Source organism: Lepus europaeus, chromosome 11 (assembly GCF_033115175.1).
Source record: "Lepus europaeus isolate LE1 chromosome 11, mLepTim1.pri, whole genome shotgun sequence".
NCBI classification, from domain to species: Eukaryota; Metazoa; Chordata; class Mammalia; order Lagomorpha; family Leporidae; genus Lepus; species Lepus europaeus.
The window spans coordinates 105,639,781-105,666,907 of NC_084837.1; the positions used below are offsets into that span (position 1 = coordinate 105,639,781).

Sequence of the window (27,127 nt, forward strand, 5' to 3'; positions counted from 1 at the left end):
GCTGGAGCAGAGGAGGGATTTCTGGACGGTGAAGTTGCGTCCTTCCTCCAGTCACTTTTGTATTTCGTCCAAGTGTGAGAATTGTCATGATTTCCTGATGGGAAGCCTTTCCCTTTGGCCTTAGGTTTCCTCTGTCACACTAGCTCTGTAACTCTGCTTCCCCAGATCATAAGGGAACCGGAGCATTAAGTTAAAATAGAATGTAGGCTTCTCTTTGTATGTTAAGTTAAAACAGAGCTTAGGCTTCCCTGGAACCGTCCCCTGACTGCTTTGTTACCTGTGCAGTGCCTTGCGAATCACCCTGTTCCTTAGGTTTAATTCACCAGTCAATAACAATTTTAGGGTGAGAAATAAGGGAATGAAGTACGTCTGTTGAATAGAGGGCAAAACTACCTAGGGGATGATAGGATTTTCTAGAGTTTATTTATGAGGCGGACAGATTCTGACAGAAGCAAATTGTTTTGGTTTTGATTGAATTTCTGTGACTCCCAACACCCACTCCCCCACCCTCCCCCCCCCCAAAAAAAAAAAAAAAGAAAACAACGTTATATAAAGTTGGTGATTACTTACTGGGAGTAAATTGGCAAAGGATGTTGTAGTCATGTCTCACGTATGAATCAGAAGTTTTCTAAAGGAAAGAAGAGCTGAACAATTCTTAAAAAATAAATAAATAAAAAGACGGAGTGGTGGGCTGTTCTCCAGTGTACAGGATCGCGGGTGAGTGATGTTCCCTGAGAGATCAGGAGAGCATACCGGGAGTACGCTCTCTTTCTGACTGTGCAGCAGCCTGGGGTCTCCAGGTATTGGGGTTTAAGACCTGCTACTCATGCCTGTCACTACATATGCATTTTCCTCCCATGTTTCCCCTATCTATAGAGCATTTAAAAAATGTTTTTAAAAAGACTTAATTATTTCTTTGGGAGGCAGAGTTGCAGAGAGACAGAGAGAGAGGTCTTCCATCCGCTGGTTCACTCCCTAGATGGCCACAATGGCTGGGGGCTGGGCCAATTCAAAGCCAGGAGCAGGAACTTCTTCTGGGTCTCCCATGTGGGTGCAAGGACCCAAGCACCTGGGCCATCTTCCACTGCTTTCCCAGGTACATTAGAGAGCTGAATCGGAAGAGGAGCAGCCAGGACTTGAACTGGCACCCATAGGGGATGCCAGCGCTCCAGGTGGAGGCTTAACATACTATGGCACAGTGCTGGCCCTGTATATTTAAAGTTTTAAAATTTATTTTCATTTTTTATGTCAGAGAGAGGTATTTTTCACCTACTAGTTCACTCTCTAAATGCCTGCAATAGCCAGAGCTGGGCCAGGGTGAATCCAGGAGCCAGGAACTCCATCTGGTTCTCCCACATGGGTGGCAGAACCCAAGTACTTGGGCCTCCTCCGCTGCCTCCCAGGCACATTAGCAGGAAGATGATTGGAAGTGCAGATAGCCAGGACTTGAACCGGGCACTCCAACATGGGATGTGGGCATCCCAATTCCTGACTTAAACTGCTGCGTCAGGTGTGTCCATCTATGTTTTAGAAATCTGCTGGGGTAAGACTCAGGTATGGGACTTCCTGTCATAGTGTGTGGGGCCCTGCATGGGGGTGTCTGATGTATATGGTGCTCTAATGGTGTGAGATGAGCACGGTTAAAGATGGAGCCGAGTGGGTCCTGGTGGTCACAGGTCTGTTCTGTTTCTGTTACAGCTCTTGCCACTGTCCAGCCATGGGGGATATGAAAACCCCAGATTTTGATGATCTTCTGGCTGCCTTTGACATCCCAGACCCCACCAGCCTTGATGCCAAGGAGGCCATCCACACACCCAGCGAGGAGAATGAGAGTCCTCTTAAAGCCCCAGGCATGTGTATGGATGAGAGTCTGTCCTTGTCTCACTCGGGGTCAGCCCCAGACGTGCCGGCCGTCAGTGTCATTGTCAAGAACACCAGCCGCCAGGAGTCGTTTGAAGCGGAGAAAGACCCCATTGCCCCCAGCCTCCTGCACAATGGGTTCCGGGGCTCAGACCTGCCTCCTGACTCCCACAACTGCGGGAAGTTTGAGTCCACTTTCATGAATGGAGGCAGTGCCAGGAGTTTTCCTGGCAAGCTGGAGCCCTCCAAGTCAGAGCCATTGCCCACCTTCAACCAGTTTAGTCCAATCTCCAGCCCAGAGCCTGAGGATCCCATCAAAGATAACGGGTTTGGGACAAAGCCCAAGCACTCTGACAGTTACTTCTCACCCCCTCCTGGGTGCGGGGCTGTGGGGGGCCCAGTCCTGGAGGCTCTGGCCAAGTTTCCAGTCCCAGAGTTGCATATGTTCGATCACTTTTGTAAGAAAGAACCCAAGCCAGAACCCCTGTCCTTGGGATCCCAGCAAGAGCAGGATAGAGGTGAGCAGAAGGCAGTGGATCCTCACAAAGAGCTGGATGCCCGGCGACTCTTTGGGGAAGCTTTGGAGTTCAACAGCCACCCTAGCAACAGCATTACAGAGCCTAAGCAGCTTGCCCCAGAGCTTGGGACATGCTCCTCAGTCCCCCCCAGGCAGCGCCTCAAGCCGGCTCATTCCAAGCTGTCCTCTTGTGTTGCAGCCTTGGTGGCCCTGCAGGCCAAAAGAGTGGCCAGTGTCACCAAGGAGGATTCGCCTGGCCACACAAAGGATTCCTCAGGGCCTACTAAAGAGGGTCCCAAAGGCAGCCCCAAAATGCCCAAGTCACCAAAGAGTCCCCGAAGCCCTCTGGAGGCCACTAGGAAAAGCGTCAAGCCATCAGACAGCCCTCGGAGCATTTGCAGTGACAGCAGCAGCAAAGGCTCCCCCTCAGTGGCTGCCAGCTCCCCACCAGCAATTCCCAAAGTCAGGATCAAAACCATTAAGACATCCTCGGGGGAAATCAAACGGACCGTCACGAGGATCCTGCCAGACCCCGATGATCCAAGTAAGTCCCCTGTTGGGTCACCTCTAGGGAGCACTGTTGCCGAGGTCCCAAGCGAGGTGCCAGGGGATGAAGTCACGGCCCTGCCTGTGGAGGAGCACTTTCCTGAGCCTGGCACAAATTCAGGGAGCCCCCAGGGTGACAAGAAAGGGGACGAAAGCATGACAAAGGCCAGTGACTCTTCATCTCCCTGCTCTGGGCCCCGGGTCCCTAAGGGGGCTGCCGTGGGCTCACAGCTGGGCAAGAAGCAACAGAGCACAGCGCTGCAGGCGTCTGCCCTGGGCCCAGCCAACCTCCTGCCCAAAGCCGTGCACCTGGCCAACCTGAACCTGGTCCCCCACAGCGTTGCCGCATCCGTGACAGCCAAATCCTCGGCACAGAGACGGAACCAGACGCAGCTCACGCAGATGTCGGTGCCCCTGGTCCACCAGGTGAAAAAGGCTGCCCCGCTCGTGGTGGAGGTCTTCAACAGGGTCCTCCACAGCTCCAACCCCGTGCCCCTCTACGCGCCAAATCTCAGCCCCCCTGCAGACAGCAGGATCCACGTGCCGGCCAGTGGGTACTGCTGCCTGGAGTGTGGGGATGCGTTTGCCTTAGAGAAGAGCCTGAGCCAGCACTACGGCCGGCGGAGCGTCCACATCGAGGTGCTGTGCACGCTGTGCTCCAAGACGCTGCTCTTCTTCAACAAGTGCAGCCTGCTCCGGCACGCCCGTGACCACAAGAGCAAGGGTTTGGTCATGCAGTGCTCTCAGCTGCTTGTGAAGCCCATCTCTGCGGACCAAATGTTCGTGCCGCCCCCTGCAAACTCCGCAGCACCAGCAGCCCCGGCCCCCGCTCCCTCCCCTAAGCCTGGCCCCACTGCTGGCAGTGCCAGCCCCCCTCCTCCAGCCTTGCCACTCTACCCAGACCCCGTGAGGCTCATCCGGTACGGAATCAAGTGTCCTGAATGTCACAAGCAGATGCGAGACTACATGGTCTTGGCTGCACATTTCCAGAGGACAGAAGAAGCCGAGGGGCTGGTAAGCAGACCCTCCCCGTGATGGGAAGGGGCCCTGCCATGCTTGGGCACAGAGAGAAGTGTTCATTGACGTGGGGGCAGCGCCAGAGTCTGAGGAGAGGATGTCTGGCTCCGTGGTTAGTGACCTGCCTGAATCGGCAATGCTTGGTGTGCTGGAGAGGGTGTCCTGCCCATAGCTGAGGCAGAGCCTGGGCCAAGCGTGTTTACAGACATACCCACAGTCGCTCAGCTCCTCCTCCAGGGGCTGTCAGGGTGCAATATGGGGCTTGGGTAGGCCTCTAGGGGACAGTCCTCGGGTCTCTGGCAGGTGTGGGCCTGGTCTTGGCGTGTGCACCAAGAGCTGGCAGCCCAGATGGGTGAGTCCCTGCCCCTGTGCCTGTCTGTTCTCCAGGAATCGTGCCCTTGGTGAGATCTTGTCTTCCCTGCTGTGGATGAGTCCCTCTGGGGAAGGTGCAGCAGGCCAGCAGCAGGACCTGGGGGTCCCAGTGGAAGCCTTGCAGGCCTCCTTCCCTCTGTGTTCTCGCTGCCCCAGGCAAGCAGTTGGCCCATGCTGCTTGTCTGACGCTTGGTGAAGCTTGAGGGGGGCTTTTGTTCTTTCATTATTAAAGGTTCATTTTATTTATTTGAAAGACAGAGTTACACAGAGAGAAGGAGAGACAGAGAGAGAGAGTGATCTTCCGTCTGCTGGTTCACTCTCCAAGTGGTTGCAACAGCCAGAGCTGGGCCAGGCCAAAGCCAGGAGCCAGGAGATTCATCTGGGTCTTCCACATGGGTGCGGTGGCCCAAGCACTTGGGCCATCTTCCACTGCTTTCCCAAGCTCATTAGCAGGGAGCTGGATCTGAAGTAGAGCAACTGGGACTCGAACTGTTGCCTGTATGGGATGTGGGCGCTGCAGGTTGAGGCTCTACCCGCTATGTCACAGCGCCAGCGGAGGAAGAGGAGGATCTGTTTTCTGGGCAGGGATCTTTGGTTTTCCTCACCATGCAGCCAAGCCCACCCCCTCCCTGGGCCAGGGCCACAGAGCCCTGTGGGGAAAGCAAGACAGCAGTTTTGACTCTGGTCCAGCCAGGGGCCCAGGCGCATGCTGGTGGCCATTGGGCTTTGCACACATTTGCCCAGTGCCCAGCGTGTATGGGGCTCTGTGCTCTGCCGAGTGGGGGTGCTAACACCGGGGAGTCTCGCCTTCCTCCAGGAGTGCATGGTGGCTTAGCAAGTGCAGGGCCACTGCCCAGAAGGCTGTGAGCCTCGTCGCAGTGCCACAGAGGAGCTGATTCACAGTGACTGCAGTCAGGTGACACGTAAGCTGGGCCTGCAAGGAGGAGGGCAGAGGGCCAGAGGCCTGTGGGGTGCAGAGGGGGTTTGAGGAGCAGGGAGTTGCTGGCTGTGAGGCTGGCCTTGGGGGAGTTGTGGTGGAAGCAGGAGGGAGAGCCTGGCAGGCCTGCAGAGCCCCTCTGTGGCCACTCAGTCCACCTTCTTTCCTTTTCAGTGTGTGTTTTCCTTTGGATGCCTCAGAGTGATTGTGGCCCAGCCCATTCCCCTGGGGCCTCCGTGTTCCTGCTTGACCAGCATGCTTGGCTTGGGCCAGGAGCACTTTTTCTCAGTCACGTGACCAGGACCCTTGGCAGTGGAAATCCGAGGCCGGGGCTCGTGTGTCTTTGGCACAGTGTTCCATCTTCTAAAATCTGAGCGGCAGAGGGCAGGGTGTGGGATCCCAGGCTGACGCCCTTTCTTTCCATCCTTCGTTCTCGCCCATGTGGAGCGGGACCAGCGCGCCCCAGACAGGGAGGGAGAGTGCCCGAGAAGGCCGCCGGGCTCCTCACTGAGCTCAGTCCCTCGCAGAACCCTGCACGGAGTGTAGCTCTGAGTGTCAGGGGACGGTGGGGCTCGAGCTGTGCGTCAGAAGCCAGTCTGGATGGCAGTTGGCCTGGGTTTCGCCGTGGCAGTGCCCAGACTTCAGGCCACGCATCCATGGCAGGGGCTGGGTTCCTCTCCGGAGCAGCGACGGCGGGACGGCGGGCTTGGGCCTTCTGTCTGTGTCCCGGGACTCTGTGTCCCAGGACTTTGCCCTGAAGTGAATGCGGTCTTCCTGTGGCAACTGAAGCCTTTCTTCCTCTCCCCTGCATTTCCCCCACTTTGCTGGGGCAGGATGTCAACACAGATGGGTTGTATTTTTCTTGTTGTTAAAGTTTTTATTTGACTATATGGTCATTAGCACAGCAAACAAGATTAAAGTTAAGAGAAATTCCTTAATATCACCTAATACAAGTCTATGTTCACATTATCCCAGTTATGTAAAAAATGTCTTTTTACAATGGAGTTCAATTTGAGTCTGTATCCACACTTACACCACACATTCCATTTGTTATGTCTCTTAAGTTGCTGTCTAGAACAGTACCTGTTCCCACTGGACCCCACCAGAACATCCCTTTAAAATGTTTATTTGTTTGAAAGGCAGACTTAGAGAGCGTGGAAGAGAGATCCTCCATCTGCTGGTTCCCTCCCTAAGTGGCCACAACAGCCAGGGCTGGGCCAGACTGAAGCCAGGAGCCAAGAGCTTCATCCAGGTCTCCCCCTGGGGCAGCAGGGGCCCCTGCGCTTGGGTCATCTGCTGCTTTCTCAGGCACATTAGCAGGGAGCTGGATCAGAAGTAGAAAAACTGGGACTCAAACTGGTGCTCCAGTGTGGGGTACCAATGTCACAAGCAGCAGCCTGACCGCTGCCCCACCACGCTGGCTCCCAGACCCCCTTTTCCACGTGCTGTTGACTTGTTGAAGAAACTGGATACACTGGAGTGCTGGGGACACTTCTGGGTTTCATTGATGGATTCCTCACACAAGTCGTTTCCCTTCCATCCTTTGGTTTTTCTGTGGGCTGGAAGACAGTGATAAGGATTTGGCTGGACTCAGGTTCAGTTTTGCTGGGGGTGTAGGGTGTGGTGGTCCTCCTTTGCAGTTATATCAGGAGGCCTGAGTCCCTGGCTGTCTCACTTGCAGAGTGCTGAACTTGACCAGTATGTGCGGTGATGCCTTGTCTCTTCCTTGTAGTTCCCCCACCTTTACCTCATGATTCTGGTCATCAGTCAGTAGTCACTGCTTGGCTCCAATTTCACTAAGAGTGCAAAAGGGTGTGTTTTCTTTAATTTTTTTTTTTTAAGATTTATTTATTTATTTGAAAGGCAGAGTTACAGAGAGGCAAGAGAGATCTTCCATCTGCTAGTTCACTTCCCAAATGGCCACAGTGGCTGGAGCTGGGTGATTTGGAGCCAGAAGCTTCTTCCAGGTCTCCTCTGTGGGTGCAGGGACCCAAATACCTGAGCCATCTTTCTCTGCTTTCCCAGGCACATTAATAGGGAGCTGGATTGCAAGTGGAGCAGCTGGGACTGGAACCGGCGCCCACATGGGATGCTGGCACTGTAGGTGACGGCTTTACCCGCTGTGACACAGCACCAGCCCCAAAAGGGTGTGTTTCTAATTTCATTATTTCTCATTTATTAGGTAGAATTGTATATAAAATACCTTACTCTGAAATATAGTTTATGTTGGAAAATGGAGCAAATAGTCATTTGTTTCCTTTACTTAACAGTTTTCAGAGAAGTGAGCTGATGCTCTGACAATTCCAAAGATGTTCTCAGATGTGACATACACATGGCCTGAGGTTTCCCTACTTTGCAGCCCGTTCTCAGTACACAATTGAGCAGTGTCCCGGGCGTTCACACCGCAGTGCAGCCATCTGCAGAGCACTTCTCATCTTGTACCGCTGGCACCCTGTGCCCGCGCAACACTGACCGCCCCGTTCTCCTCCCTGCAGCCCATGGCAGCCACGTTCTGTCTTCTGTCTCTGAATCTGACCACTGCAGGTACCTTATGCAAACATCTACAGCATCTCTGGTGTTGTGACTGGCTTATCTCATGCCACATGCTCCCGTCCACGTTGTAGCAGGTGTCGGGACTTCCTTCCTTGTTCAGGCTAGAGAAGATTCCATAGTGTGTATGTACAGCGTTTGCACATTTTGTTCCTCGGTTCATCTGTGGATGGATACTTGGCTTGCTTCTCTCTTTTAGCTATTGTGGATAATGCTAAGAACACAGGTGTACAGGTATCTTTGGAATCTTGCTTTCAGTTGTTTGGGTATATATTGAGAAGTGGCTGAGTCACTTTTTTTTTTAAACTTCATTTGAAAGGCAGAGCAAGATTGGGGGGGTAAGGTATCTCATCTACTTACTCCCCAAGTGCCCATGACAGCCAGAGGGTGGGGGTCAGGCCAAAGCAAAGAGCTGGGAACTCAGTCCAGGCCTCCCACAGGGGTGGCAGGGACCCAGACACTTGAACCATCACCTATTTCCCAGAGTCTGCAGTATCAGGAATCTTGAATCAGGAGTGGAGCTCAGACTGAACCCACGTGCTCTGATACGGAACGTGGGCATCCCAAGTAGCAACTTAACTGCTGCACCGAATGCCTGCTCTCACGTGGTAATTCTGTCATTAATTTTCTGAGCCAACGCCATATGGTTTTTTATAGAAATTACATCATTTTATTTTCCATCAGCAGTGCACAAGGATTCGTTTCTTTACCTCCTCACTAGCACTTACTATTTATTTATTTATTTATTTAATAGTAGCCATCCTAGGGGCCAGCACTGTGGCACAGCAGGTAAAGCTGCCACCTGCAGTGCCGGTATCCCACATGGGCACCGGTTCAAGTCCCGGCTGCTCCACTTCCGATCCAACTCTCTGCTGTGGCCTGGGAAAGCAGTAGAAGATGGCTCTGCCCTTGCGTGGGATGACCCGGAGGAAGCTCCTGGCTCCTGGCTTCAGATTGGCGCAGCTCCATCCATTGTGGCCAATTGGGGAGTGAACCAGTGGATGGAAGACCTCTCTCTCTCTCTCTGCCTCTCTTTCTTGCTCTGTAATTCTGACCAATGGTATGAAGAGACCCTCTGCTATTTTTAGTGTTGGTATCGTGATGAGCACACTGAGCATACCATGTCATGAATACACTGTGTTTTGTTATTTGTCATTCTTTTTGACGCCCAGCTTATCCCATCTTTGTTCAGTGGGAGCCCCTTCAAGCTGGTGCCCATGTCTTTTTGACAAAACTCAGTAATTCTCAGGAAGAAAGCTTATCTTTTAGGACCAACAAGATGTACTGGGCCTGTTTCTTTTTTTTTTTTTTTTTTTTTTTTTGACAGGCAGAGTGGACAGTGAGAGAGAGACAGAGAGAAATGTCTTCCTTTTGCCGTTGGTTCACCCTCCAATGGCCGCCGCGGTAGCGCGCTGCAGCCGGCGCACCGCGCTGTTCCGATGGCAGGAGCCAGGTGCTTATCCTGGTCTCCCATGGGGTGCAGGGCCCAAGCACTTGGGCCATCCTCCACTGCACTCCCTGGCCACAGCAGAGAGCTGGCCTGGAAGAGGGGCAACCGGGACAGGATCGGTGCCCCGACCGGGACTAGAACCCGGTATGCCGGCGCCGCAAGGCGGAGGATTAGCCTGTTGAGCCACGGCGCCGGCCTGTTTCTTTGCTAAGCCTACAGTCAGTCACTTTTCCAGGGAGCCAGCTTCCTTTTGTTGAGGAGAAGTGTTTGGAGGCCACAATCTGGACACTAAGTGTGCTCCTTGCTCTTGGGCTTATCTTTGTTTCTGGGTCTTTTCAGTGGTCAGAGCTAGGAAATGCTTGAGTTATTCTGATGCTCAAGTTTAAGATGGTAGAATTGTTATGTAACTGATTTTATACTGAAAATCTTGGCTCCTAAGATTTTTCTACTACATACATGTATTTCAAAGTTATATTTACACACACACAAGCATACATATACACATACATTTCAAAACCAACATTATTCCTAACATTAGGATAGCTGTGTAATGTTTAGCGTATTCCCAGTTCTTTTTACCCTTACAATATATCACACTGAGTGGTGGGCATTTTTGGTGCACAGATAAACATCAGGGTGCTTGGGTTTGAGTTCCAGTGTATATCTGATTCTAACTTTCTGCTAATGGACACCTTGGGAGGCAGCAGGTGGTGGCTCAAGTACCTGAGTCCTTGCCACCCACCTGGGAGACTCAGATGGAGTTCCTGGCTCCTGGTTTCAGCTTGGCCCACTAAGGATATGTGTGTGTGTGTGTGTGTGTAAGTCCCTGGGGATCATTTTTTTTTCTTCTATATAGTTATGTCACCAACTTGATATATATTTAGATGACCTGTTTTTAAATTTGTTTTTATTTATTTGAAAGGCAGTTAAAGAAAGGGAGAGACAGAGATACCTTCCACCCGCTGGTTCATTCTCCAGATGGCCACAATGGCCAGGGCTGGGTCAGGCCAAAGCCAGGAGCCAGAAGATCCATCTGAATCTCCCACTTGTGTTACAGGGGCCCAAGCACTTGGGCCATCTTCAGCTGCTTTCCCAGGCGCATTAGCAGGGAGCTGGATCAGAAGTGGAGCAAATGGGACTCAAACTGGCACTCATGGGGAAACTGGCTTTGTGGGTGCTGGCTTAAGCCACTGAGCCATGGTGCTGGCCCTCTGTTTTCAAATTCTAGGTAATCTTTTGTCCGTAGTATTTACTTTCATAGTTACAAGTATGACAGGTGCATTCAGTGAATCTTCCTTCCCCCGCAGGTCGCCATTGTTACACATTTTTAATTTTCTTCACATTTAAATGACATAATTTATTTAAGTGAAAGAGAAGCAAATTCCACTTGAGTTCGTTGTTTTGACCCCTCCACCTCCAGCATCCCCCTTTGGAGAACTGCTAGAAGATAGTAAAGACAGACTTGTGCTACAGAACCCGTGACTGCCCCAGATCAGGCAGTGGTGTGGGTTAGAATCATGCTAATAATCAGTGGCAGGAAATCAAAGGAACAAAAGAAAAAACAGTGATAAGATAACAAGTAACTCCACACACTCTGTCAGTAATCCACAAATGACTACAAATTAGTTATGCATGAGTGAATTTTTCTTTCTTCAGTTACAAGTAGAAGGATGGCTTTACAAAATAATGTGAGATATGATTGAATGGAGTTGCTCTCAAAACATTTTTTTAACCTAGAAACCTTTTATTTAAGGTATACAAACTTCATACTTTCACATTATACAAATTTAGGAACACAGGCCGGCGCCGTGGCTCAACAGGCTAATCCTCTGTCTTGCGGTGCCGGCACCCCGGGTTCTAGTCCCAGTCAGGGCGCCGGATTCTGTCCCGGTTGCCCCTCTTCCAGTCCAGCTCTCTGCTGTGGCCTGGGAGTGCAGTGGAGGAAGGCCCAAGTGCTTGGGCCCTGCACCCCATGGGAGACCAGGAGAAGCACCTGGCTCCTGCCTTCGGATCAGTGCGGTGCACTGGCCGCGGCAGCCATTGGAGGGTGAACCAACGGACAAGGAAGACCTTTCTCACTGTCCACTCTGCCTGTCAAAAAAAAAAAAAAAATTAGGAACACAGTGATTCTTCCCACCCGGCCGTTCCTCCTGCCCACACTCATTTTTTATTTATCCCTGTGTGTGTGTGTGTGCGCGCGTGTGTGTCTGTTACACAAGACATAACATGCTGCAACTAAAATAGACACTTAAAAGAAAAACCAGAATTTTTTATTGTGCAGTGTCCCAGGCGTATGTGAAAGTGGAAAGGTCAGTACAGTGAACCCCCTGTGCTAGCGAGCCATCCGTGGGCCGTCTGGCTTCAGGTGTTTCTGTTCTGCTCTTCTCTGGTGGGTGGAGTATTTCTGAACAAGTCCCGGCAGCCCCATGTGTGTTTCCGTCTGTGTCTCTAAAGCAGGGGTGCAGAGCCTTTTTTTCTGTCGAGGTCCATTTATTTGGATATTTATAACCTCATTCACAGGTCATACAAATTATTGACGTAAAAATTAACTGGCTTTGGATTTATTGAATTTCAAGTCCTGCCCGCAGTTGCCTTGGCAGGGCCAGATTTAGCGGGCCTCGTATGGCCCTCAGGTAGACGCTCCCCACCCCTGCTCTACAAAATGAAGGGGTTGGGCCGGCGCTGTGGTCTGTGTAGTGGGCTAAGCCTCTGTCTGCCATGCCGGCATCCCACATGGGCACCAGTGGGTCCTGGCTGCCCCTCTTCTGATCCAGCTCTCTGCTTATGGCCCAGGAAAGCAGTAGAAGATGGCCCAAGTACGTGGGCCCCTGCACCCACATGGGGGACCTGGAAGAAGCTCCTGGCTCCTGGTTTTAGATCGGCCCAGCTCTGGCTGTTACAGCCATTTGGAGAGTGACGGAAGACCTTTCTCTCTGTCTCTCCCTCTCTCTGTATCTCTGCCTCGTAAATAAATAAAATCTAAAAAAAAAAAAAAAAAAAAGATGAACGGGTTTTCTTCAGAACATGTAAACATTGTATTACATCTAAACATTAATTATAATTTCTTATGATCAGATTTTGATATCAAATGTCAAATGTCCTAATATTGTCATTAATTTAATGGTCAGTTTTCTCTGGGTCATCTCATTTCTTTTTATTCGTGGCTTGTTTGAATCAGGATCTGAATATGGGCTGCAAATTGCAACTGGTTAAAAATATCTCTTAAATCTCTTTTCATCTGTAAGTTCCCTTTTTCTTTGTGCCCTTTTTTCCCCCTTGCTACTTACTGAAAAAATTGGATTGTTTGTCCCCACGTTCTGGAATTTGCTGATTCAGGCAGAAATCTTTTTCCGTCCTGCCCTAACAGTCTGTCCCTCTGAGCAACTCATATGACCCCATCTCAGGGAGGGCTATGCAGGTGTCCCCCTTTACTGAGAACTTGGAAGGGGCCTGTCCAGGCTGTAGGTGTAGTCTCTTGCTGTCCCCCTGTGGGCTGTCTGGGCTCTGCCTGTTTGTGCATCAGTGCTGCCTAACCTGCCCTGGCCTGAGGTCTGGGGGTATACTTAGCTATGGCTCACTGTGCCCCACAGAGGGGGCCCAACACGTTGGGGGAATGGAAACTGGCAAGCCACTTGGTCTGAGCCAGGGCTTTCTGAGTGCCCCCAGGGAGGCTCAAGTCCATTCTGGAAGTTTCGAGTCCCCCTGTGAGAGGCACTGGGCAGGTCCCCCTCACTAGGCCATTGCTGAGCTCAGGCCCAGGCCCAGGCCCAGGGGTGTCTGGCAGTGCAGTGAGGTCTTAGAGTTGGAAGTGCTGTGGCCCTTGAGGGGCAGGACTGGGCTTCTTTTAAGCCAGAGGAAGGGGAAGTGTGCAGCCCTGGGGGTGAAGAGGGAAAGTAGAGTCAGGTACGTCCCTGAAGAATAACAGAGCAGGCACCACCTGCCTGCGAGCCAGTGCCACACTTGAGTGAGGGTTGTGGGGGGGGATCATGGGGTCCCTGGAGAGTTGGAGGAGACAGTGGTTGGGGAGGGGCCGTCCTGACAGTGTCCTAACAGGAGCCAGGGCCTGCAGCACCTGTGTGATCTGCTTTCTCGGTGTTCTTTCCTAGACTTGCCAGGTGTGCCAGATGCTGCTGCCCAACCAGTGCAGTTTCTGTGCCCATCAGCGGATTCATGCACACAAGTCCCCCTACTGCTGCCCGGAGTGTGGGGTCCTCTGTCGCTCTGCCTACTTCCAGACCCACGTAAAGGAGAATTGCCTGCACTATGCCCGCAAGGTGGGCTACAGGTGGGTGCTGTCTGGCTCACTGTCCTGGTGTTGCCCAAGGGGCTGGTCCTTGTCCTAGGCCAGACCTCATCTCAGACTGAGGTTTGGTCTTCAGAGGCCAGGGCGCCAGCCCGATAGGTTGGGACAGACACTGCTCACTTTGCAGAGGACAGGAAGAGCAGAGGGGAGAGGAAGGAAAGAATTAGATATTTAAAGAGTACCTTTTAAGGGAAAAGTTTTGAGGAGATTAGCATATTTATAACACTGTGTTAATTTCTTGAGGTGCATAAATTTGAATTGCTCACAGTCATGTTTGGCTTATTAAAGTACTATTCAGCAATCAGTTTAATAATTAAAGTACCTTTGCATGCTCTCAGTTTTGTTGGCAAATGGGGCTGTCTAATGTGCAACTCAAAAGAGCTCTCCTGTCTTCATTGTGGTTCTTTTTGTCAGTTTGTGAGAAACGGTAAAAAACCCGAGAATGGAAAAAGCGATCAGCCTCGTAGCAAACCCAACCAAACTGATTTGACCCTGTGTCTTCTCCATTGCGTCAGATATGCACAAGAAGTGGTTGATTTCAGGAAAAAGATCAAAGTGGCGGAGAAAACTCCCTGCAAAGCTCATTGATCTGTAACTTCTACCTTGACCCAGTTAGGGCTCCTGAAACTGATTTACTACACCTGGGAGTTCCTGCTTTATCATTTTCACTTCTGACAATTATTTCTGACCAAATATTGGCATCAAGATGTTTTTGATTGAGTTCCTCTGGCTTTTGTGTGCACCACTGTCTTTCGCATCCCCCTGGACATCCAGAGTGCCTAGATGAGCTTGCCCTCGCGGGGACCTCAGTATGGTGGTCATGGCAACTCAGGTGAAGGCCTAGGGCGTCATCAGGGAGCTGCCGGAGGTTTCCGGGCAGAGAGGGGAGAGCGCATCTGGCAGTGGCACGGGCAGGGATCCCAGGAAGCACCGAGGGGTTAGGGGAGCGGTGTGTTAGCTGGCGGAGTGCAGGCCACGTGAGACCTTGCACACTTGGCGGACGTCTTGACTCTGTCCAGCCAGCAGTAAGGAGCTGTAGAAAGGTGTGCACTGGGAGCTTCAGCAGGATCGTCCTGGGGCTGACGTGCGCATTAGTGAAGGGTGAGACTGGGGGCTGCCCCACAGGCAGGCGATGGTGCAGGGGCGATGCGGAGGACTTCCACAGAGCGAGGCCTTGGGCATGGAGAAAAGGTAGATGTCAGAGGGGTGTAGGAAGTGAGGGCGTGAGGAATAGGGGGAGCTTAGAAAAAAAACCTGACCAACCCAGGTTTCTGTCTTGCTGTAAGAGAAATCTTGTGTCTACCACGACTCTCATCCTCCCAGCCCTAGACAACTAACTACTTTCTGTCCCCTAGATTTGCCTCTTCCGTACATCCCACCTGAATGGAATGATAACAGTTTGTGGCCCTAGCGTGATGTTCTCAGGGCTTCTCCGTGTTGTCGCCTCTCTCGGTATTTCATTCCCTTTCACGGCTGAAGTTTCCCTGTGGGTGTGGTTTCCGGTTCTTGGGCTGTACACCTGGGAGCGGAGTCTGTGTCAGGTGTGACTGTGAGTGTGACATTTTGAAGAACTGCTAGACTGGGCTGCAGCACAGCTCTCCCGTTTCTGTGCCCCCACGGCAGTGTGTGAAGGCCTGGGTGTCTTCTCCACATCTTTGCCAGCAGTGTGTTGTCCGGCTTTCAGATTGTCGCCAGCCTTGGAGATGACAAGCGCTGTCCTACTGTGGCTTTGATTTCCATTTCCCTGGCAGGTAACGGTGTCGAGCGTCTTCATGTGCTTATTGCCCAGTTGCCTCTCTTCTTTGGAGAAATATCTGTTCACATCCTCTGTACATTGCTCTAATTGGAGTATTAGTTGTCTTATTTTTTGAGTTGTAAGAGTTCTTTATATGTTGTAGGTATACACCCCTGTCTCTTAGTAAATTCTCAAAAGATACCCTTGTCCATTTCACTGTGCTGGACTGCAGAGTTTTACAATCAGTACTTTAGTTTTTGTATTGTTTTTGCTTTTTCTTGAAGACAGTTATAAACAGCCTGTACAATGTATATGTACGTAATTTATATGTATCTTATGTAAAAGGTATGTATATACTTTTTATATTTTTATATATATTTATATATTTATTGCTCTTTGTCGATGATTTGGAAAGTAGCCAGTGATATCAAAAGGAAATGAGTTTAAACTATTTTAATAAATATGAGGATACTTCAAAAATTCACGAAAAGTGGAATTAAAAGACGAGTTCATTTTGGTACATAGATTTTCATGCATAGCTTTTTCATAATATGCATTTCCATTAACTTTTGGAAGACTGTTCATGTTGTTTTGTTATTTGTGATTAATTGGCAAATATTAAATATTTTATATCTCTTCACACTTTTTCATTAGTTTCCTGGACTGAGTCCTGCACTGGGGTTATTTTGTATGTCCTCAAATGGCTGCAACAGCCAGAGCTGGGCCAATCTGAAGCTAGGAGGAGCGTGAAGCTTCTTCCGGGTCTCCCATGTGTGTGTAGGGGCCCAAGGACTTGGGCCATCCTTTACTGCTTTCCCAGGCCATAGCAGAGAGCTGGATTGGAAGTGGAGCAGCCGGGACTTGAACTGCTGCCCGTATGGGATGCCGGCAGTCCAGGAGGCAGCTGCAGCTTTACCCACTAGGCCACAGCGCTAGCTCCATATGTTCTTACTTTTTTTTTTTTTCTTTGACAGGCAGAGTGGACGGTGAGAGAGAGACAGAGAGAAAGGTTTTCCTTTTGCCGTTGGTTCACCCTCCAATGGCTGCCGCGGCCAGTGCACCACGCTGATCCGAAGGCAGGATCCAGGTGCTTCTCCTGGTCTCCCATGGGGTGCAGGGCCCAAGGACTTGGGCCATCCTCCACTGCACTCCTGGGCCATAGCAGAGAGCTGGCCTGGAAGAGGGGCAACCGGGACAGAATCCGGTGCCCCGACCGGGACTAGAACTCGGTGTGCCGGCGCCACAAGGCAGAGGATTAGCCTGTTGAGCCACGGCGCCGGCCCCATATGTTCTTACTTTTAATTAAGCTTTTCAGAGAACATCTGCTGGATAAATGGAATGGCTTTTCAGTGACATTGAGAAGAGTGTATTTACGTGGTTTCGGCAGGAGTTTTGTCAGATACCCACTTAAGGGATTTTTCTTTCATTATTTATCTATATGAAAGGCAGAGTAACAGAGCGGGGAGAAAGAAATATTCCATCCTCTGGTTCACTCCCCAGATGGCCACAATACCCAGGGAATTCAAGTCCATGGGCCATCTGCTGCCTTCCAGGCATGTTAGCAGGAAGCTGCTTTGGAAGCACAGAGTATCTGGAACTCAATATGGGATGCAGGCATGACAAGCCGCAGCTTAACTTGCTGTACCACAATACATGCCCCCAAACCAAGTCGTTTTTTCTTAGATGTATTTATATGAAAGGTGTGCAAAGAGACTGAGATATCATATACTGGGTAGACACCCTCAATGCCCACAACAGCCAGGGCCGGGCCAGGCTGAAGCCGGGAGCCAGGAACTCCAGCCTGGTCTCCCGTGTGGTGGCAGGAACCCAAGCACTTGTTCTATCATCTGCTGCCTCCCAGGTACATTAGCAGAAAGTTAGGTTGAAAGCACAAAACAGTTGAAATTTGAACCTGCACTCTTCTATGGGATATGGGTGTCTTAAGTGGTGGCTTATCGCACTGTGCCACAGTGCCCATACCTCAAAGAATTCTTAAGGGAAACCACGTCCTTTCGGTAAAGCAGCAGGCTTCTAGTGCCCACTGGGATGTCAAGGTCACAAGCACTGGCAATACTGCAGCAGAAGGAAGGAAAAGGGGCCAGTAGGGAGCAGGGAAGGTATCTCCTTCTGGAGGGGAGTCTTGCACAGGGTTATGGGCAGGCAGAAACACTGAACAGGAGGGGCTAGGGACTTGAAGGATTTAGGCTGGCATGGAGGACGGCCGTATGTTTCTCTGACATTGGAAAAAAGGAAAGGCAGCATTTACTGAGATATTTTGAAGTTGAAAGAAGAGTTCCAGGCCAGCGCCACGGCTCACTTGGCTAATCCTCCACCTGCGGCGCCGGCACCCCGGGTTCTAGTCCCGGTTGGAGCGCCAGTTCTGTCCCGGTTGCTCCTCTTCCAGTCCAGCTCTCTGCTCTGGCCCGGGAAGGCAGTGGAGGATGGCCCAAGTGTTTGGGCCCTGCACCCCATGGGAGACCAGGAGGAAGCACCTGGCTCCTGGCTTCGGATCAGCGCAGTGCGCCAGCCGTAGCGGCCATTTGTGGGGTGAATCAACGGAAGGAAGACCTTTCTCTCTGTCTCTCTCTCTCACTGTCCACTCTGCCTGTCAAAAAAAAAAGAAGAGTCCCAAATAGCCTCAATTTCAAAAAAATTCTTCAAAGACAATTTTTTACTTCATTTACTCATACGTGATAAAAATATATATCTATGAAGCCAAACCTGGAAAATACAGATTGGTAGGGATAAAAAGAAAAAAATGATCCCTCATTCACCCAGGAGACCTGGCGCTGAGTTGCACAGCCAGAGCGGTGCCAGTTGTGTGTGGGTTTGGGGCACTAGAGGTGTGGCCAGTGCAGCTGAGGAGCTGACCCTCTTCTGTTGGTCTGATTGGTTCACATTTAGGTAGCCCCACGGACAGCGCAGCAGTAGAGCGCAGCCCTCGTCACCGAGTTCTGGTGCACGGCGCGGCCCTGGAGCGTCTCTTCCTGGACTTGAGGGCTGCTTGTTTTCATGGGAATTTCGTTACAGGGAGCGTAGCGCTTCCTGGCTGAATGTTTTGTTAGGGACTGTCCCTGCCTGTTCAGTGCCAGTCTGTGGGAAGGCACAGGCTCTTGCAGCCTCCCTCTGAACTGGCTTTTGGACTTGTGCAGCCGCTTGGCTTAAATGGAGGCTGTTAAACCACTTTCCTCGCTCTCAGCTCCCGCCGACTTCTCTTACGTGGGCTTTGAGCTTGTATCTTGCAGGAAAATATCCTGTGGCCAGTGGACCCGGGTGGATGGGGGTGTGTGTGTCTCCCCCTCTCTAGCAGGCTCTGCTGGCCAGGTTGGGCCGTGTCGCAGCCAGGAGGCTCTCAATGTATACGCAGAAGAAGGGAGACTGAATGCTTGGGAGCAGGGAGGAGCCCTGGGCTGGCTCTGTCCCTGCCTTCCATCCCCCTCTGGGTCTTCACACCACCACAGCCCTGCCGACCCCCCATACTACCCTGTCTGTTGTACAGGTGCATCCACTGTGGTGTCGTCCACCTGACCTTGGCCTTGCTGAAAAGCCACATCCAGGAGCGGCACTGCCAGATCTTCCACAAGTGTGCATTTTGCCCCATGGCCTTCAAGACTGCCGGCAGCACTGCGGAACACACCGCCTCCCAGCACCCCAGCCAGCCCCACAAGCCCTCCCAGTGAGTGCCCTCCAGGAGCAGTAGGCTCGGGCTGGACCAGGGAGCCAGGGCTAGCAGTAGAGGTGCTGGAGCCTGCTAAGGACATCCTGAGGCGGGGGGCAGTAGAGCTTTCCCAGAACCGGCCCGGGTTCAGAGTGGGGTGGAGGCTGGGTGGCTCTGCCGGCAGGGCCCAGGCCACCTTGTGTCCTGGGCTTGTCTCGTCAGGCTCATTTATAAGTGCTCCTGTGAAACGGTCTTCAACAAGAAGAGGCACATTCAGCAGCATTTCTACCAGGACGTCAGGGAGGCACAGGCGAGCGTCTTCAAGTGCCCTGAGTGCCCACTTCTGTTCCTGCAGAAGCCGGAGTTAATGCAGCACGTCAAGGTGGGAGGCCGGGCGAGGAGGCTGGGGCGGGCGCCCGCTTCAGGCCGAGGGTCTGACTCTGCGTCTTTCCCTGCCCAGTCAGTAATCGCTCTCCCCATCCCCAGAGCACCCACGGTGTTCCCCGGAATGTGGACGAGCTGTCGAGCCTCCAGTCTTCAGCGGACACGTCCTCGGGCCGCTCCAGCTCCCGCGTCCCCACCTCCGAGTCCCCAGCTGCTAGCGTGGCTGCCAGGGGCAGCTCCCTGCCCTCGGGCCGCTGGGGCAGGCCAGACGCCTATCGCAGGGCTGAGGCCAGACCCCGGCTAAGGAGCACCGGCTGGACCTGCCAGGAGTGCCAGGAGTGGGTTCCCGATCGGGAGAGCTACGTTTCCCACATGAAAAAGAGCCATGGTCGGGTAAGCGCAGTCCCCTGGTCACACACAGCAGGCTTCCGGGCGACCTGGACGGGGTGGACACTGCGGCTGAGAAAGACGCCCCCGGACTCCGTCCGGTGCTGACGCGCCGTCTCCTCCTCCCCGCAGACGATGAAGCGGTACCCGTGTCGGCAATGTGAGCAGTCCTTCCACACCCCCAACAGCCTGCGCAAGCACATTCGCAACAGCCACGACACTGTGAAGAAGGTCTACACGTGCGGGTGAGTCCCGGGCGCTGCTGAGCCCGGAGCCAGGCGGCCTGTGGCCCTGGGGCCCCTCTCTGCTGCGAGATGAGTTCTGACTGGACAAGCAGGGCGGCTTCGGTCAGGACCCGGTAGTGCCTGAGCCTCCTCTGGGCCTGGGCTGCGTGGTGGGGAAGGCCCTGAGGCTCAAGAGGGGCAGCAGTGATGTGGCCGTGCACCTCTCTGGTGACATCCGCCTGCGCCTAGGATGTGCCCTGGCCTTTTCACACTGACCACTCGCCCCGTACTGGGGCTTCTGGGCCGAGATCATGCTGTGGGCCAGGTGCCTAGCAGATGTGTGTCCTGATTGGTGGTTGGCAGCCGCCTCGGTGGAACAGCAGCTGGCCTTGGCCAGCCTGAGGGCCCACTTTCTGCCCACGCCAGACTCCCACCGCTGCATGTGGAGAGCCCTGTGGGAGCCTGGGGTCCAGGCCTGGCTGACCTGGGCGACCGTGCTTTTGCAGGTACTGCGCAGAGGATAGCCCCAGCTTTCCCCGACCCTCGCTCCTGGAGAGCCACATCAGCCTTATGCACGGTATCCGAAACCCTGATTTGAGCCAGACATCCCAAGTCAGACCCCCGGGTGGACATTCCCCTCAGGTGAGTGGGGGTGGCCTGGAGCTGGAAGAGTGTCAGTGGGGGCTCCAGGGAGCGCATAGTAGCTGTGGCCACAGGGCAGCAAGAGCCATGCTGTCCCGCCATGTGGGTCAGCCTCGTAGAGGGCGGGACAGAGACAACACGTCGGCCTTCGTGACTAGTTCCCGGCACCTGTGTGCGTGCTCTGCAGATGTGGGCACGTGCTCACCACCATCCTCTTTCTGCCCCACAGTGAGAGAGGCAGGGGTGGCAGGATTGCGTTGCTGGGGGGGATCATGGCCTAGTCACCCCCTGTCCCCCAGGCTAGTTACGGGACAAGCCAGTCCCATGTCCTCATCCGCGTTCCGTGCCCGTTCCCATTCTGATGAACTGGAGCAGCCTTGTTTCCCCTCACTGTGGCTCCCCATGCGTGTGCTGCACAGAGCAGTCCAGCAGGTCTGGGAAGCCCTGAGATTTGCCTGGCCGGCAGTGAAGGCCCGTTCACATGTGGGTGGGGGTATCAGCTGACCTCTGGTGACCCCTGTCCACAGTGAAGTGTGCACCCTCCCCTCTGCCTGAAGCGTGCACACCCTTCGACGAAGCAGCAGTCTTGCCCCTAGGGTTACATATCAGACAGCTTTGGCCTGGGGCACAAAGAAGTGTGCCTGAGGGCATTCGCCGCAGTGCAGTGTGCAGGGACAAGGACAGAACTTAGCAATGCCCGCCAGTGGGCACTGCCACGCCCACAGTGGGTTTGTGCGCCGCTGGCTGCCTGTGGTGCTGGTGGGGATGAGCTCCGGGAAATGTGCCGGAAGACAGCAGCTCAAAGTGTGCATGGGACACTGTTCTCAGAAGACAGTGGATTCGGTTTTGTGTGCACATAGGATCTCTCAGGAGCCACGGCCTAGTATGTCCTCTGGAGATCGGGGTGGGGAGGAAGGACCTAGTCCTCTCTGTACCTTCCCATGCCTTTGGAATGTTGCACCACATGCATGTATTCCGTTAGAGAGCAATGAACCGAAGCGGCTGAAACCGAAGCCAGTGTTCTGGGCTGGGGCGCATCTGGCCTGGGTGACACCAGCCTTGATCCCTCAGCTACCCTGGCTGTGTCCAGGGCGTGGCCTGGCCTCTGCCTACACTGTCTTTCCTTTCAGGTGAACCATCTGAAAAGACCGCTCGGTGGAGCCGGGGACGCTCCAGGCACCAGCAATGGCGTTACTGTCTCTTCTACCAAAAGGCACAAGTCCCTTTTCCAGTGTGCAAAATGTAGCTTTGCCACAGACTCGGGGCTCGAGTTCCAGAGCCACATACCTCAGCACCAGGTGGACAGCTCCACAGCCCAGTGTCTCCTCTGCGGCCTGTGCTACACCTCCGCCACCTCCCTCAGCCGCCACCTCTTCATTGTCCACAAGGTGAGAGACCAGGAGGAAGAAGAGGAGGAGGAGGCGGCCGCGGCCGAGGTGAAGGTGGAGGCCGCAGAGCCAGAAGAGGGCTCCGGGGAGGAAGTGTCTGTGGAGACGCGAGAGAATGGACTGGCGGAGGGTGCTGGTGAGCCTTTGTTGGTGGACACAGAGGCAAGGAGACCCGTGGGCCCGGCCCCAGAAGAGGACGCTACCCAAGATGCTCAGAGCCAACCCCAGGCCTCTCAGGACCGCGACAGCCCTGCGCTCTCCCCTCAGGTGTGACCAGAGGCCCTGCAGTGTGTGCGCCTCCACCTGCCGTGTAGACCGTGGGGAGTAAAAGGCTCTGGCCCCAGTGTGAGTGTGGCCGGCTGTGCCCTGAGCTGCAGGTGCTGGGTGTCTCCAGCCCCACAAAATGTGGGGTTGCTGGGGACCCTCTCGGCTCTGAATTCGCTTCGGTTATTTATGGCTTTGTGCTGCTTCTTGGAATCCCGACTCTTGTCTGTGTCCTTCCAGCCCCAGGCCGCTTGCGTGGCCCCACCCCAGTGCTGTCAACTTGGCTCGGAAACCCCTCAGCCGCTGTGCTCTCTTGGGAGGTTCCCTGCTCTGTGCCTGCAGACACCAGCCCTCCTTCCTCCTACCCCGAGCAGGGGAACGAGGGCTGCTGCTCCAGTCTCTCTGGGAAAGCTCTGCCCAGCCTGGCTTGGCAAGGGTCCTTGGTCGCCCTGTCCTTCCTTCTTGTCCTCTCCAATTCTTCTCTCCACAAGTAGTCCTGAGAACGGATTGTCACCTTGGCGCATCCTGTCTCGGCGGGGGAGAAGCTTGTGTAGCACACCTGTCTGGAATGGGGAGAGCAGGAGGTGTGGCCACGGCAGGCCCTGGGAGGCAGAACCGCCAGCAGGAGCTGTGGGTGGGCCTCGTTCTGCTGCTGTTCGGCCTTTTCCTGACAAGTGGGGTTTGGGGCACACAGACCGTGGGATATTTGTATTCTTGCTCCTGTGCCATTAGAGGGGCTGCCATCCCAGGCAGGTCAGCCCCTCGTCCTCTTGGCTACACTCATGTTGCTCAGACTATATTTCAAATAAAAACATCTTCTTACCGTGCAGGTAGGCTCTTGTATTCCTCTCCCAGTGAGCCTGGCCCTCCCCAGACTTGTTTGCACCGCCTCGGAGGAGGACAGTGCCTCCTCCTGTCCGTGGAAGGTCCTCTCCACCTCCTGAGCTTGTGGGTAACAGAGCAGGAGCCCCATGCTTCTTGGTTCTCCAGAGGCCTGGTGAAGGGCTTAGGGAGTGTCTCAGTGCTAGTTAAGCCACCCGCGAGGTCCCCGGGATAGCGGCTTTAGGGCCTATTGAAGTGTTCTCAGCACCTGCATCTTCTTTACAAATGGATTTTCCGACTGGAAGAACCTTTACTGGTGAGGGAGGGAGAGGAAGGATTCTGTAATTTTCTCGCAACTTTCATGAGGCTTTGGTATTGCCACTGCCATGGGGACCTCAGAACTGGGGTTAGAGTCGGGAAGCCGGGTGTCTTGTCACTGATGGCAGAGTTAGGGCCTGCCCAGGCTCGAGGAGCAGGCTGGGGCTGTCCTGTCCTCTGACCTCAGACCCATGTGCATGGTGCTGGGCCCAGCAGGATCCAGCGCTGGGGAGAGGACTGGGTGCTGGCTGGGGTCTTAGAGGTGCTCTTTCAAGGGAAGCACCGAATGTCAATTAAAAATTAAGCCAGGTAAATATGCATGACCTTTTCACAGTTGGGAAAAAAATTACATTTTTCCCTCTATCAAATGCCAGATTTTTAATAGAAATGCTAATGGAAATGCTAGTGGGGAAAGGTGAGTGCTTGCCTTGGTTTCAGAGCGATTCTGGCCGGCTGGCTGCATCGTTTTAGGGATTGCTCTTCCTGGCAAGGCTGCCGCCGCCTTGCTCCCCACATGGACGGGGCATGCCAGGCCGACTTGCAGCTGCCTGGAAAGCCGGAGCCAGCCCCGACTTAGCTGTTGTCCCTGCCCCAATTCCAGTTGCAGGGGGTCAGCCCTGACCCTGGGTCTCTTCACAAGAACAGGCTCTAGTGAAGCTGATGGGAGGGTTTGAAACAGACAGCTGCACTCCTTCCTGCTCAGAACCAGTGGTAGCTGGAGCTGGGCTGTGGTGGGCAGCACTGCAGGTCTGACCACATCTCTCCTTCCCGGAGTGGTGTGGGGTGAAGGAGACTGAGCTGCTTCCTGGGAAACCTGGCTCACGGCCTGGGGTCTGCCCTGGGCCAGCTCTGAGCAAACCCATTGACCTCACCAGCCCTTCCCTTCAAAATGGAACTAGTCTTTGCAACCCGCCTGACATGGGGGACGTGGGGGTCCTTTACTGGGCCACAGGGCATGCATGGAGCGTGGTGCCCAATGCCTGCTGGGTTGGCCTGGCACCCCTGCCCATTACTTTGTACTAGCGATGGTTACAGCATTTGAAACCCTGCTCATGTGCCCAGCATCTTGCTGAATGCTTCCTTAATGATTCTTTCATTTGGTCCTCAAAAGTTCACAGTTGCCCTCTGTCTTACAGAGAAGAAAACCAAGGGACCTCACTGCGCCAAGCCCGTCCCCCACTATGCTGCCTTAGTGAGCAAGGCTGGCCACCGGCCTGGCTGCTCTTCTTCCCACACCGGGTACCGCACAAGGGCCAGATCCTCCCTGGGGTCCATCCGTGCCTCATCACCCCAGGGGAGGCCCCTGAAGCGTAGGACAGCATCTCTGCACCCTTTCTTTCTCATTGGGGTTCATCTTGACACGGGAAGACCATCCGGCCAAGGCTGCCTAACCTGCGCAGGAGCACACGGCTCCCTCAGAGCCCAGTGTGTCCAGGTTTCTTTTTCGAGGTGTTGTTTAACGGTTGTGTTATTTGGCGTCCTCAGACGGTGCTTGCTGGAACAAGCACTTGCCCGCACGTTATGCTGCCGTGAAGGCTCCACTGATGAAGTTAACCAGATAAGATCCCTGCCCTTGTAAAAACTACAGTTTAATACGCTCGAAGGCTTCACGAATGACTAGTATTTATTTTCTGACTGCTTTATCTTTGTAAAGTGATACGCTGAATTACTAATGCTAACTGTTGTAGGGAGAACTTTCCCCTTCTGTAAACAGTCTCATTTTTTTTAAAAAACCTCACAGTTGCGGCTCAGCAAGTTCCACACTTGGCCCTCCCCGAGCCTGGGGAACTTGTGCCCTGTTCAGGTGTCTTCAGCACCAGGCAGTTTCCTTTACTTTTTGTTTGTTTGTTTTTGGAAAACTCACAGCCTATACCTGGTAAGACACTCAGCAGTTCAAAAGTCATCTCCAGTCCCTCGTCAGAGTTCATCACTGTTATCCCTATCTTGTGTATCCTTCCAGAGCGATTCTATGCATTTACAAGTTTATAAATATGTATATTTATATATCTATTTTTAATACAAATGGTAGCATTCTGTACACAGTGTTCTGAAGCTTGCTTTTTTTTTCACTTACATAGTATTTTGGAGATTATCTCATACTGTTGCCCTGGGTCAGGGTAGTTCCTTAAAAGCTCTTAGCATAGGTTCCTTGTAAAAATAATGGTTTGGAAACATGTACAGATGAGTGAGCGAATGTGTGCGTGAATGAATGACCCTATCGCAGCTGTGGCTACAGAGTTCTCGCTGGGTCTGACCTGGTCCAGATGGGCCCTTCTGGGGTGCTTCTTCGTCCCCCGTCTTTTCTGGGAGTCCAGGCTGCTGTTCACTCTCTCCACTGACAGATGCCACGGCAGCCTTAGGAGCTGGCCACAGGAAGCCCCTGGAGGGAAGACCGTGGAGGTGAAGAGCCGGGGACTTTTTCTTATTGGAAAATGACTGAACATCATCAGAGGAGACTGAAGCACACGTTGACAATCTCCACTCAGCAGTTGCTGCGGTTTCTGCACGTCGCTCTCCAGTCCCCGTGTAGCACCTTCAGAATTCACCACATGGCCACATGCAGGCGTCATCACGCTCATTCTCTTAGCCTCCTAACAGCCCTCTACAAGATAGGAACCTTGGAGACAGTAAAGTTGGGGTTCAGGGTGGTTGAGTGACCTAACCTAAGGCCACAGAACTGCTATTTACACTCAGGTATAACCACCACGGTAATCTCTCTGATTTTGTACCCTGTTTGGTCCAACTTAACATTATGTAATGGGCGTATGCCATGTTGCTACACAGCCTTTAAGTCATCATTTTCAATAACCGTGGGGCAGGCATTTGGCACAGCAGTTTATCAGAGTGCCTGGGATTTCAGCTTCCTACGAATGTGCACCCTGGGAGGCAGCAGGTGGTGGCTCGAGTACTGGGTCCCTGCCACGCACAAGGGAGACCCAGAGGGAGTTCCTGGTCCTCCCCTTCTGTTGGGGGGCTGCATTTGGGGAGTGTACCAGCATATGGGAGACCTCTGTCTCTCTGACTCAAAAATTTCTGAGGAACTGTAATCACTTTCATCCTGCCAGAATTATGTCCTCAGGAATTTGCCCCTCTTTTTTCTTGGTAGACTCACCGGCAGTGTGCTCCAGTGGAGAAAGCTAGCCCCCAGAGACGGAAGCCCTCAGTTCCAGTTTGTAACAAAGCATCCTGGTTGCTCTTGGTCTTGGTTCTCTCAGCTGTCAACTGGGTTGGGGGGGGGGGGGAGGGCGGAGCTTTGTTTTTTGGGGGAATCCTGAACCTGGCTACATTTGATCTTCTCATTGCTGGGTATGTTCATGTCAAAATAGTGGAGACCTTCCCAGGGCAAGAACTCTTCCTGTGTTTCCTCTTTTGCTTAATTGCTTTTTTTCCTTTCAGCCTAGACATACACGAACATGGGAAAGCGCCCTCCCACTCAGCCTTGTGTTTTAACTTCCATTGTACTTACAAATATAATTTACAAATATAAATGTATTTCTACATTCGCAGAGAGAGAGAGTTCTGGCTTTCGTAGGAGTACCTATTTTGGCTTTGGGCAGGCAGGCCTTACCAAGTTTTGAACTATCTGCCTACATGATCGTTCCCAGCCATCTTCACATCCTTCTGTCACCCAGGCATTTTTTCATAAAGGACCTAGGTCCTAGTGAATGCTTAACCCATCATGTCCCATCGTCCCATATGGAGGACACCTATGAAAACTTAAATGGAGCAATAAAGAGACCGCTTACGGTCGCT

At 52.9% G+C, this 27,127-nt stretch overlaps 1 protein-coding gene across 2 annotated transcripts in view; it reads left to right on the plus strand.

Moving 5' to 3' along the window:
- Positions 1-25,412, plus strand: part of ZNF592 (zinc finger protein 592) — a 58,374-nt gene extending 32,962 nt beyond the window's left edge. For both annotated transcript variants that reach the window (XM_062206300.1, XM_062206298.1), the window contains exons 3-10: positions 1,699-3,937; positions 13,356-13,534; positions 18,787-18,963; positions 19,168-19,327; positions 19,432-19,722; positions 19,849-19,961; positions 20,447-20,582; positions 21,713-25,412. In XM_062206300.1, coding sequence (XP_062062284.1) covers positions 1,718-3,937; positions 13,356-13,534; positions 18,787-18,963; positions 19,168-19,327; positions 19,432-19,722; positions 19,849-19,961; positions 20,447-20,582; positions 21,713-22,243 — 3,807 coding nt within the window. In that variant the 5' untranslated portion in view covers positions 1,699-1,717 and the 3' untranslated portion in view covers positions 22,244-25,412. The remainder of the gene's footprint in view (positions 1-1,698; positions 3,938-13,355; positions 13,535-18,786; positions 18,964-19,167; positions 19,328-19,431; positions 19,723-19,848; positions 19,962-20,446; positions 20,583-21,712) is intronic.
- The last annotated feature ends 1,715 nt before the right edge of the window (positions 25,413-27,127 follow it).